Genomic DNA, 12,214 nt, shown 5'->3' with positions numbered 1-12,214 from the left:
AGGGGGAAGGAAGGAGACCCCAAGCAGCCTGTCCCCTGCCTTGCAGGCTGGAAGAGCAGACCCGGAAGCTGCAGAAAGACATGAAGAAGAGCACCGACGCTGACCTGGGTAGGTAACTCCACCCTCACCACTGGCTTGCGCAGGTGGGGCAGAGGTGGGCACCCTCCTCCCTCAGCCTCCCAAGGGCTCTGATGTCACTGCACTCAGAGGACATGTGCCCAGTGTCCTGAGAAGTAGCCTGAGGACAGTCACCCCTCACCAGTCAGATCCCACTTCGCACAGAGCTCACACCGTCCCACTCTAGATGTGAGTGTTGGGGCAAGACTCTCCTGGGACTCCAGTCAGGGCAGTACTGCAGCTGGTGGAAGCTTCTGCTGTCAGATGCCTCCACTGCTTCATAATCCTGGCCGCCGGCTCAGGCTGTCCAGAGGGAAAGGGAAGCACGTTCCCTCCTGCAGAAACGAAACTCCCTGTCCTGCTGGGACGGGCGCTCCAGTGGCAACAAGATTGGAAGCTGTTGTGTGTTTAAACAGCTTGGGTTAAAGTGTAAGGCCAAAAATACCCCAGATAATTCTGTCATGACAAAGGGCACTGGGAGGCCCGTGGGAAATGGGGGCCAGCAGGTGCTGGGAAACAGCCAGGGCCCTTGGGGAGGTTTCTTGGCTGGAGAGTTCTTGTTTGAAACAAGGAAGAACTAGGCCCAGGAGCCTATTCCAGGCAGGTCTGGAATAAGGGAGCGTCCAGAGCCCTTGCCACAGGCCATGTCCCAGGAAGGAGGCGACGAGCAACCGGGAGAGCTGGAGACCGTTCCTTAAGGTTCTTTCTCCAAGGCCTTGACTTTCCCACCCCAAAGCAGCAAGCACTTGACCAAAGGTTGATCAATAGCTTCAGCACTCCCTGCACAACTCTGGACAGCCGACTTAGCTCTACCTCAATTCCCTCAGCCGAGAAGCACAGGTAGTGCCAGTCCGAGTGGCATAGGCTCGTGTTGAACATAAAGTCGGATGAGCAACGTAAAGCGCTGAGAACAGAGCCTGGCAAGGGTCAGCTCTCGGGGCGTCCGCTCCTGTCATCACTGTCATCGTTGTCGGCAGCAAGGCTCTCTGACTGGGTGGACCTCTGCAGCTCCTTCCCTGGGTCCGTTGGGAGGGCCGTGTCCGTATACCACACTGGGACGGGGACCTGAAAGAGACTTGGGTATGGCCAAGACTGCCCACTTCCTCTCACTCAGCAGATACTCACTGAGAACCCACATGTACCAGGCACTGTCAGCACTAGAGACTCAACAGCAAGACAAGTTGGGAGCTTATGTTCTAGGAGGAAGCCCTGCAAGAGGTCCACAAGCGGATCGGTATTAAAATGACATGTCATGGCGTGTTGGGTCGAGAAAACTAAGGAGGTAAAGAGTGACAGGGTCAAGGGAGGCCTTCCTGGGGAAGTGTTCTCTAGGCAGAGTCCTGAAGGAATGAGTAACCCACACAAGTAGAGCCAAGGGAAGAGGGCCTGAAACACAGACAGCAAGCGCAGAGCCCCAGAGGCCGTGCACGCTGACCAGAGATGCAGGAGAGGCAGCAGGAGAGTGGAGAAGCCGTCTTCAGTCCCTTTGGCTACTCCAGCTGCTGAATCATGCCCTGTTACGGTTGTGAAGAAATTTCACCTACGTGAGCTCTTCTGACCTTGAGATTGGCGGGGCACATGACACACCCATTTTATAAATGGGCATGTCCATTTGATAAAGGAGGAAGAGTTCAGCTCCTCTTCTCCAAGTCCAGGGCCTTGTCTCCCCAACGAAGGCTGCCCATGCCCCACTCTTTCCTTTGCCCACCCCCACCGCCAAACTAGAAGGCGACTGAAACAGCCCCTGCTCTGGAACCCTGGCCCATCCACTCTTGGCTTGGCTGTCTATGAGCCTAGTGCAAATGGCAGCATCACTGTCTCCTGACACCATTCAAAGGGCCACAGGGCAGTGGGCACCTAAGGGTGGGATTTGAGGACCAGCCTGCTCCTACTTGGTACTGCAGTTAAGAGGAAAACCCTTGAAATGTCCCTAATAGAGGCAGTGATTTGAATTTGTTCCCATTTTATGCCAGCTCCTAAGTCTCAGCCAGTTACTGATGTGTAAACACACCTTTCCTACAAAGCACTGTCACAAAAGGAAAACATTCCTTCCCTGGAAGCCGCCGTCACCACCACCGCCACCACCATGCCCTGGTGAGCGCTGACTACCGGTGTAGGGACTGTGGCCGTCTTGGTCTGTGCCGTGGATTCTCATGCCAGTGCTAATTCCTGGGCTGTGGGCTGGTCTGAACATGCACCTTGCTCCTGGCCTCTAGCGTTGCCAAACTATGTGTGTCACAAGCCAAGGACCGGATTTGGGAGTTTGTCTGCAGTTGTTTGTTTTGTAGTTATTTCAGGTCTGAGTTCTTGGGTCACATTTTTCTTGATCGGTCCCCACTGCCTTTCCAGTTCGGGAGCTGCTGTGACCCGTTGCTTCCTTTCCTTCCTGCTTCTGCAGACAGCTGCACTGTCAGAGCATAAATGAAGCCAGGGTGTGCTGTGTTCACAGTTTCTTGCTCCGGAACCAAGGAGGGCATCAGGGGTCTGTGACGCACTGTCTGTGGCTGTGGAAAGCTTAGTTTTCCAGCAGAGAAACCAGAGTTTGATGGGTGACTGCAGAAGCCTAGCACTGCTATCCTCAGGAATGGATGTGGGCAGAGACAGTGCCTCTGAAGAGCCACGGTGCTGGTCATGGGGCTGAGGCGAGCCTGATGGCCACGTCAGTCTCACATACGGGGCATCAGCGTTGTGGGCGGGCTTGCTGTGCTGCAGGCCGCCGGGCCCCACCTCCAGCCTCCAACTAACTCATGGGCTGGGCGAGACCTGAAGATGTGTGTCCCTGGAGTTCCCAGATGACGCTGAGGCCCACACTGTGAGCGCCACTGATCTGGACAGTTGAGGGGAATGGAAGGATGCCTTTCCTGAGCGTGGAATTTCCTAAGCTCCCCAGCAAGGTGGAAAATCCCCAGTTATTCTAAAAAAGATGACCTTTCTTTCAGAAACTGATGTTACTTTCAGAGTGCTCTGGTGAACCTTTGACTCTTACATTCCAGAGGCTGCATCAGGACTCCAGAGACCCAGGTGGGGTCCAAGACCCTCACTTTCTCTAAGGTTCAAAGACCACCAGCCTCCTGGTATGGGCCAGGCTGACTGTGCCCCTCTCCCAGACCCTATAGGAAACAATGAGAGGTATGGGCTGGGGCAGGGACCACAGGTCCAGAGGGGCATGGAGACCTGCTGTTCTTTATTTTTGTTGAGGCGGAACGGAGTCTCGCTATGTCATCCGGGCTGGTCTTGAACTCCTGGGCTCAAGGGATCCTCGTGCTTCAGCTTCCCAAAGCACGGGGATTACAGGCATGAGCTGCCACGCCCAGCCAAGGCCATGGTGTTCTTGGTGTCATCTACCCCAGCTCTGCTCTGCACACAAGAAGCGGGGGCATCACTGGGCGGAGATTCCAGACCCAGTTCTGCCCAGGGCTGGCCACTGAGCCCACTCAGTTCCTTGACTTCCTGACAATGTAAGAGCTTTGGGAAAGAAAGGAGAAAATGGGGCTGGGCCAGGCGCAGTGGCTCATGCCTGTAATCCCAGCACTTTGGGAGGCCAAGGCAGGTAGATCACCTGAGGTCGGGAGTTCGAGACCAACCTGGCCAACATGGTGAAACCCCCGTCTCTACTAAAAATACAAAAATTAGGTGGGTGTAGTGGCAGGTGCCTGTAATCCCAGCTACTTGGGAGGCTGAGGCAGGAGAATCACCTGAAGCCAGGAGGTGGAGGATGCAGTGAGCCAAGGTCATGCCATTGCACTCCAGCCTGGGCCACAAGAGCGAAACTCCGTATCAAAAGCAAAAAAAGGGAAGTGGGAAGAACGTCTCCTTGCTCCTCTGGCTTTTTGGGTTGTTTTCCTCAGATTTTTTTTTTAAGAAATAGCAGAAGATATTTTTTGGAAACATTTCCAGCTTTATCCAGAATTTTATTATCTTTTTATTATGCTGTATGTGATCATTTCATAATCAAATCAAGTTACACATAACGTTTGTTCCTAAACCTACAGGGTCACTCCACAGAATTTAAGAGGTGTTTTTCCCTCCGTTGCTTCAACATCTCTGGAAAGTTTACATTTCCAGCCTTCTCCTACAGTTTGCCCTTTTGCTGGGTGACTGTAGCACTCTCCCAGATTCCAGAAAAACCCCAGGAGGGTGCTCCTGGCCGGCTAGTCTGCTCAGCACTGCTTTGCTGGCTGGTGAAGGGGCCTGGGGGGGGGGGGGGGGGGCAGACCCTTCCCTGGGGAGCGCAGGGTCAGGGGTCAGGTTCATGCCATGGAGTGCTAGGCGAGGCCACATCTGTAATTAACTGGGAGGCGGACCTTATGTCATGGGTCCTAAGACACTTTTTCCACAGTTAACATCTCCGAAATGAAAGTACTAAAAGTGTAGCCTGGTTTGATTGACAACAGTTTTTTCTCTCTTAGTAGTTTATACAATAAATGACTTACAATGAAGAGCATCTTAAATTCAGTAACATGCATATGGTAAGAAATGCATTTGTAATGTGTCTTCTGAGACCTGCCCCAGACGCACTCTGACACTGGTACAGACAGCATCAGGCCAGCATGGCCCTTCTCCAGGCCCGCTTCCTGCCCCTCTAGAATTTTGTTTCTAGAATCTAGAAATAATGGAAGCCTGAAAACACGTTCAGGACCAGGAGCTCCAAAGCTGCCAGCAGGTCTCCAGCCCGCCTCTGAGCCGCCGCCTGTGACTCCTAGGCTTCCCATCTGCCCAGCAGGGAATGTCAACACAGGAGGGAGGAGCACAGAGGGGTGGGTGGCACATTCGTGGGGATCGGGTACCAGGGTGCCTTGAAAAACGTCAGTGGACGCTTGATGGACCTGTCCACTGGCTTCCTCCAAGCCAGATCGTCATAAGGAGAGCAGTGAACAGGGAAGCAGCTGCCCAGGGTCAAGGGTCAGGGCCCAGCTGGCACGCTCAGCCATTTGACCGTGGAGGCATTACGAACCCTTTTGCGCCTGATCTGCCTCCTCTCTAAAATGGAACCAAAATACATCTCTGCTAGACATCCCTTGGGCTGTTTGAGCCCTAAATGAGAGTGCTTGGGACTCTCATTTAGCAGTGGTAGAACCCCAAGATGGGGACCTGCTGGCAGCTTTGGAGCTCTTTGTCCCATACAAGTTCCCAGGTTTCCATTATTTACAAACAAAATTCTGGAGGAGCAGGAAGAGACCCTGAAGGAGGGCCCTGCTGTCCCAGTGCCGCCTGTACCAGCAGCAGAATGTGTCTGGGTGAGTCTCGGGGGAAAACACAGTTTCCAGTGTATCTCTTCCTACTGGATGTTGGGGAAACCAGGGGTTGACAAGCTACAGCTGCTGGCCTAATCTGACCCAGTTTTGTCAATAAAGTTTTATTGAAACAGCCACATCCATTTTTTATGTGCTGTCGCTGCCAGTTTTCACAGCACACGGCAGAGTTGAGAAGTTGCAACAGAAATCGTGCAGCCCTCAAAGCCTGATATACTTACTGTTGGGCCCTTTGTAGTAAAAGCGTGTGTAAACTGGAGTACTGTTATTCTTGTCCCTCTGGGAGTCCCAAACCAAGTGTCACGTCCAAAGCACCTGGAGAGGTGGTTTTAAATGCATATTCTTGGGTATCAGGTTTACTGAATTAGAATCTTCGGAGCCAGAAACATATTTTATAGCCTCCCACGCAGATGGTCCTTTTCTAACCCAGGGTTTGGAGAACAGGTAAAGCCGTTCAAAAGAATTGTCCAGAGCAGTGTTAGGGTCGGGAATGAGCATTAAAGCATGGGGATCAGCAGCCTGTGGCTGTGTGGTACTTCGCCATTCTGACGGCCGTGGCTGTGGGAAGAGGTCTTCAGGGTGCAGGCCCCTGGCTTAGGAGGACGGGGTCCTGGAGAGAAGGCCGTGAAACCTGCCCCTTCGTAGAAGGCTCACTGAGCTTTGGCTTCTCACAGCCATGTCAAAATCTGCCGTGAAGATATCCTTGGACTTACTCTCCAACCCCCTCTGCGAGCAAGACCAGGACCTTCTGAGCATGGTGACGGCCCTGGACACGGCCATGAAGCGGATGGACGCCTTCAACCAGGAAAAGGTGACTAGGTCTTGGTCTGGGGTGGGCAAGCATGGCTTCCACCCCACGTCTGGGCCTCTGGGTGGACTGTGCGGGGAGGCCCGAGTGCACTCCCTCTGCTCTCGGGGTTCTGAGCCCTCTGGTCTCGTGTGCTGCAGTGTGCTGCAAGCCCACGGGGCTCTTTCCAGGCTGTTGTGCCTTGGCTGTACCTGATTCTTGAGGCTCCACGAGCTTGGGTCGCCGACGGCAGTCCTGTTCGCCCCAGCCCCTGAGCCTTCTGTGGCCGCCCACCCAGCCATCCACCCTGAGCAAGGCCAGGCCCAGGACAAGGACAGCGCCCTGTGGCCCTTCAGGCTTCCTGGCCTGGCGGTAGTTGGGGCCCTGCCTTGCCTGTCGCCCTCCGCTCCCTACCAGTTTTAACGTCTTCGGGTTTTTCTTTGACAGGTGAACCAGATCCAGAAGACTGTGATCGAGCCCTTAAAAAAGTGAGTAAATGTCACCTGGGAGCCTCGGGGCACTTATGGGAGAGGCAGGTCAACGACCACTTGGGGACTGAACAGGATTTCTAGCTGCCTGTCCCCAGATTCCCATGGGGCCTGATGGGAAACTCAGTGGGGACGTCAGCTCTGTGACCTGTGGCCTAAGCGCCCATGCTTCTGGGGGCTCCAGAGCACCCGCATGGCCCAGGCGAGCTCAGGGGACCCTGCCACCGCCCCGCGCCCCCCACCCCGCCCAGCAACCGCCGCTGCTCTGGTGGTCATTTGACCGCTTCCTCCTGCTTAAGAGCCACTGGGGCCAGGGCTTGCTGAATGGAGCTAGCAGAGATCTTGGCCAGCCCTCAGTGGACATGAGCAAGGCCTTTCATCTTGCCCCGCTGGATTGGGAGAGCAGCTGCCTGCAGCACTCGGCTTTGGAAATGTGGGGGTGGCCGCACACGGGGAGGGGCGCGGCAGCGGGGTCTGGCCCGGGAAGGTCCCCTAGCTTGTGACCTGTTGGGGTCAGGAATGCTTCTGTGAGACTCATCTTCTGTTGGGCAGGCGCTGGTCAGCGATCAGACAGGCCTATTCCCTCGGTCCCCAGGGCGGGGCACAGGCAGAGCCGTGCCTTGAAGCCCAGAATCACTTCATCTTCCCTGGCCTCTCGCGAGCAGGCTGTGACCTAGAAAGCTCCTGCTCGCCCAGCTGCACTTTGTTGCCTCTTCTGCGGTGGTCCCGGGCAGTGACTTGCCAGGGCTGGGTAATGAGGCTCTGCCTAATTATCACTGGCGTGGCCCAGGGCCCAGAGGGCAATGAGGGGAGCAGTTTTTGATCCTGCAGCCCCTGGTGTTTGGGATTGCTGAGCTGTTCGTTGGCTGTGCAGACCTGAAGTTTGGGATTAGGAAAAGGCCCGCCTGACCCTAGCAAGCTCTTGTTTCTATGCCAGGACCATGGAGGCTCAGAGAAGGCAGGGTGGGAAGGGACTGTGCCTCCCGCTCCGGCCCTGGCCCCCCAGCCTCCCCAGAGTGGGCATCCACCACCCCCTGCCTACTGGTAACGGTGCAGCCCCAAGCCACAGGGTTGCATAGGGAGCTGGGGTGCAGAAAGAGCTCCGCAGTCTGGGAACAGTCTGGGCTTCGGGACAGACTGTTCAGGGCTGGTTGGGAAGGACGCAGGCTGAGCAGACTCTGCCCACAGAGGGCTTTTCTGTGCCAGGGCCACACGGCTCCCAGAGACGGACACAGAGGCTGCTACAGGCACCCATGGCTGGCAGAGTGAGGCAGGGACTCAGAGAACTGGGGAACTGACTCCCACCTCAATTTCAGTATCAACAAGGCGCCCTTGAAATCTGATTCCTGGCTTCTGAAGCCCAAATGGAGAGAAACCCCGGCCACTTCCCACCACCCTGGTGGCCCACCACCTGCCAGGAAGGTGGGGGCGTGGCAGAGGGGGCGCACATCTCCGCAGCAGATCCGCTGACCTCTGCGTGAGCCCTCAGGCCTGCCTGGCTGGCTTCTCCCTGCATCCCCACAGCTGACATATGATCTCCCCCAACCACATAAAACTGCGCAGCCTACAGCCTCCTCCCATTGGCTTCCTCTTGCCAGAAGAGAAGCTCCCAGGGACCCCAGCACCGGAAACAGGAAACTCCAGCTTTCCTGTCCTCTGATGAAGATCATGGCCACATGGCCACCCCACCGCCCCCGGCCTCCCTGCAGGGGCTCGGCCTCTAATCCCCAGTCTCTGGGCCGCATTCACATGTCGGATGAGGATGCTTTCAATTTCCCTTTCCTGGTGGGTGGAAGCTCCCGGCTGCGTGGGCACAGACCAAGGCATGGCAGGCATTCCCCGCCAGTGCTGGCTGCGCCCAGCCCACCTCCCAGCCGGCCTCACTCCCCTTCCCTCTCCTGCTCCTCTTCGCCCCTCCCATCCCCAGGGGAGTGAGTTTGATATTGAGCCTTAGGACAGACAAGAATTGGGCAGTGATCATGGGTAATTCTTTGATCACTGGCCTGGGCCTAGCCTGGCCCCCTTCTTTGAGGATAAATGTAAAACAGACTTCAGTAGCTTACAGTCCAGTGCAAAGCCGCGGAGTGTTCTCGGGTCAGCGGCCAGGCGTGGCGCAGGACCATGGAGCAGGGCATGCTGAGTGGGCTGTCCCACCTGCCCCCAGCAGGCCTCAGAGGCTGTTTCCCCACATGTGGAAGGAGAGAGCCAAACTGACTTCTCAGAATGGGACAGTCAGCGCCTAGGAGCAGGAGAGGTTTTGATGGGCTGAGGTGGGCAGGGAGAGAGGAGGGGTGAAGTGCGCTGGGACAGCAGAGTGGAGCCTGGGTCCTGGCTTCACGCCTGGGGAGAGGCCCCCCCGCCCCTGATGTGGTTGGGTAGAGTCAGCAGGGCCTCTGTGGGGTCCCAGGGGCATATCTGGGAGGGGCTAGCACAGGGGCCCAGCCTGTGCATGTCTCCACTTCCCCTGCCAGCACCCTGAGCCCTGACCTGAGATCCCACACAGCACTGTCGCACGTCCACTGTCCACCCTGAGGCTTTGGCAAAGTCTGTTCTGTTGCTAAGAAGTAGAAAACAGGGAGATGGGGCCTCAGTGGGTCGGCGACCAGGGCAGATGTGACAGAGTCCTGGTCCCCCACTCTTCAGCCACCTCGGCACAAGCTGCGCCCCGCCCTGACTGATGTGAGTTCCCCCTGAATGTAGAAGGGTGTGACACTTGTCCCTACCCCTAGGGAATCCCAATCCCAGGACCCAACCTCCCCCCCACCGCGGTGGTAATTTATCAGCAGTTGCCTCCAGTGGCCTGAGCAGGCAGAGCCTCTTGGTGACTGAGGGGTGCTGTCATGGGAAACAGGTTTTCATGGTGAAAACATGCTCTTCCCACAGGGGTAGGAACAAGACAGATGAGGCCCTGTGTCCTGGAGCTTGTGCGAAAGCGGACAATGCAGGTGGCCTGCAGCCACATCTCCTGCAGAGGCAGGTGGTCTTGGTTCCAGGGGGCTGGCAGGAGCCCATGCAGCCAGGTGGCTACCTGGAGACACCACCACCCCATCCCCTGAGGAGCTCTGTAACCCGGCCTCCCTCAGCCCTGCTCGGCACTCCCCTGTAGTCAGTGCTCCTGGTGGCTCTGACTCTGGCCCAGGAAATAATAAGCCCCAGCCGACAGCTGTGGGAAGGAGGCTATGAGGGTGCCACAGGGGATGTGGGGGGTCAGGCTGCTGGAGCAACGAGCACGCGGCTTCCCCCATCCCGCGCTGTGGAAGGCGCCTTGCGCACACATGGCTTGACACTGTGATGCCCTCCTTCCTGAGGATGTGAGCTCAGGGTGGTGGGATTGAGGCCAGGGCCAGAGAGCTCTCCACCTGCTGCCTCCTGCCTGCCTCTCATCCATGCCCTGTCCCAGTGCCTGCACCCACCCGGCAGCTCCCAGGCACCCACAAGGCCCAGGCACTGGGACCATCCAAGCAGCAGTTGGCTTCTAACCCAAGGATAGGGTGAGGACCGGGGTGGCTGCCGGTGGTCCCTTGGCCATTTGGGGTGGTGGGAGAGGCGGCCTGGTATCCTCTCTGGCCCAGCTGCACCTGCTGCCAGAGCACGTGCCTCTCAGCTGCCCAGGAAGGGGGCGGGGCTCCCCAGCAGCTGCAGCTCCACCACGCAGCTGCCCTGGGCAGAAGCATCAAGCCTAGCTCCTCCCAGCGGTCTCACTCCAGCCCACGCTATGGGTGACCATGCGTCCTGGTGGTGTCTGCTTCGCACCCTCAGTTCCGTAGTGCTGAGGGGCCTGCGTTCTCTGCACAGTGCTGGGAGGCCCGTGGCTTCTGCCCAGCAAGTCGGTCAGATGCTGGCTTGATTACTGTCTAAGGGCACGGGTGAGAATTCAGGGTGCTTTGGTGGCTTCACCCACTTAGCACCTTGTTAGACAGGGAGTTAGTTATGGACACTGTTGAGGTAGAGGATTCATGTTAGTAGCCTGTCTCGGGGATAAGCCCTTCGTTTCATCAAAATCTACTCCCTGGGTCTGTGACTTAGTTTGGGGCATTTAATGCTTTGGTAAAGTTTATATCCTCTTATTCTCTGGCAAAACTTTACCTCAAATGGACACCTGATTTGTGAGGCTTTTTAAAACCAGGCCGGCCGCGATGGCTTATGCCTGTAATCCCAGCACTTTGGGAGGCCGAGGCGGGTGGATCACTCAAGGTCAGAAGTTGAAGACCAGCCTGGCCAACATGGTGAAACCCCGTCTCTCCTAAAAATACAAAAATTAGCTGGGCATAGTGGGCACGCCTGTAATCCCAGCTCCTTGGGAGGCTGAGGCATGAGAATCACTGGAACCCGGGAGGCACAGGCTGCAGTGAGCAGAGATCACACCACTGCAGTCCAGCCTGGGTGAGAGAGCAAGACTCTGTCTCTAAACCAGATTCTGGGTCATGCCCTTTGAGAGGCCGATCTCGGAAGTCCTGCTTCCGCATGGTGTCTGAGCTCCTGGAAGCTGACAGTGAGTCTCTGAGCGCCTGTGAGCGGCTGACCCAAGCTTCAGTGACTGCCTCCTGCCCTCCTCTTTCCTCCTCTCTGGGTTCCCATAAAAACCTCCAGGAGGAACCAACTCTTCTGGTCCTGGGTCACCTCCGAATGGCCACAGAGTCACGAGCTCCCTGGGCTGCACAGCCAGATCCCGGGCACTCAAGGTCTCTGGCATGCCTGGTAGACACCCCCTGCCATCGTGCCGAGGGCCAGCCCTCCAGCAGCAGCAGCAGCGAGAGCCTTAGGAGAGCATTGCTCCTGGTCACTAGAGGCCACATGGGTCACAAAGATGAGGCCCGTGTGGACCTGCAGCACCACGACATCCACCGCTGCTCTCTCTGGGGCCCCTCTTCTGAGTCTCCCATGCGGTCCCTTCTAGTCATGGTGGGGTTGTAGGAGGTCCTCAGGCCGTTTTCCTGAAGCAACTGGTTGGCACTTTGGCTGTTCCAGTGGCAGAACCATAGGATTTCTGCTGCTTTCGTGTTGCCAAGGAGCCCTTGAAGGAGAAGGTGCCCTGGGCCAGGACTGAGTTCAGATTCCAGTTCTGCCAACTGCCAGTGGCACTGTGAGGCCTGGAAAGGGTGCCAGACAGAGAACATGGACGCCTGTGTTGTCTTCTAGACCTTCTCTGCCCAATGGTGATCTTGGATGAGTCATAGGTCATCTCTCTGTCCTCAGTTTCCCTCCTTTTTAAAAGTGAGGTCTTGGCCAGATGACTTCAAAGGCACCTTCCCCACAATCCTCTAGTCCATTGTGTGATAAAGCTCACAGGAGGTGGGGGTCAGGGCACCCTTCATTCCTGGACCACCCTGTGCTGCCGGGCTCCCGGGACCTGGCCCACAGCCCCGCCCCCTCTCATCTGCCCTCACCCCACGACATTGTCCACTTTCGCACAAGCTCCGGGGGACAGGGCCTCGTGTGTCTTGTTCATGGTGAACTCCCCAAGACCTAGAGCAGGGTCTGGCACTTAGTAGGTGCTCAGGGCACATTTTTGGAAAAGTGAGTGCTGACCAGGCTGCCCCTCCAAGAGCGGGCCCATCTCCAGCCAGCTT

General features: G+C 56.7%; 1 protein-coding gene across 1 annotated transcript in view; it reads left to right on the top strand.

The window, feature by feature from the left end:
* The window catches only part of BIN3 (bridging integrator 3), a 48,138-nt gene that overhangs the window by 32,247 nt on the left and 3,677 nt on the right, over positions 1 to 12,214 (top strand). The window contains exons 4-6 of the mRNA XM_023216714.1: positions 47 to 108; positions 6,044 to 6,180; positions 6,604 to 6,644. Coding sequence (XP_023072482.1) covers positions 47 to 108; positions 6,044 to 6,180; positions 6,604 to 6,644 — 240 coding nt within the window. The remainder of the gene's footprint in view (positions 1 to 46; positions 109 to 6,043; positions 6,181 to 6,603; positions 6,645 to 12,214) is intronic.

The sequence above is a fragment of the Piliocolobus tephrosceles genome, chromosome 7, assembly GCF_002776525.5.
Source record: "Piliocolobus tephrosceles isolate RC106 chromosome 7, ASM277652v3, whole genome shotgun sequence".
In the NCBI taxonomy this organism is placed as follows: domain Eukaryota; kingdom Metazoa; phylum Chordata; class Mammalia; order Primates; family Cercopithecidae; genus Piliocolobus; species Piliocolobus tephrosceles.
This window is presented reverse-complemented; position numbering and strand designations above follow the sequence as displayed.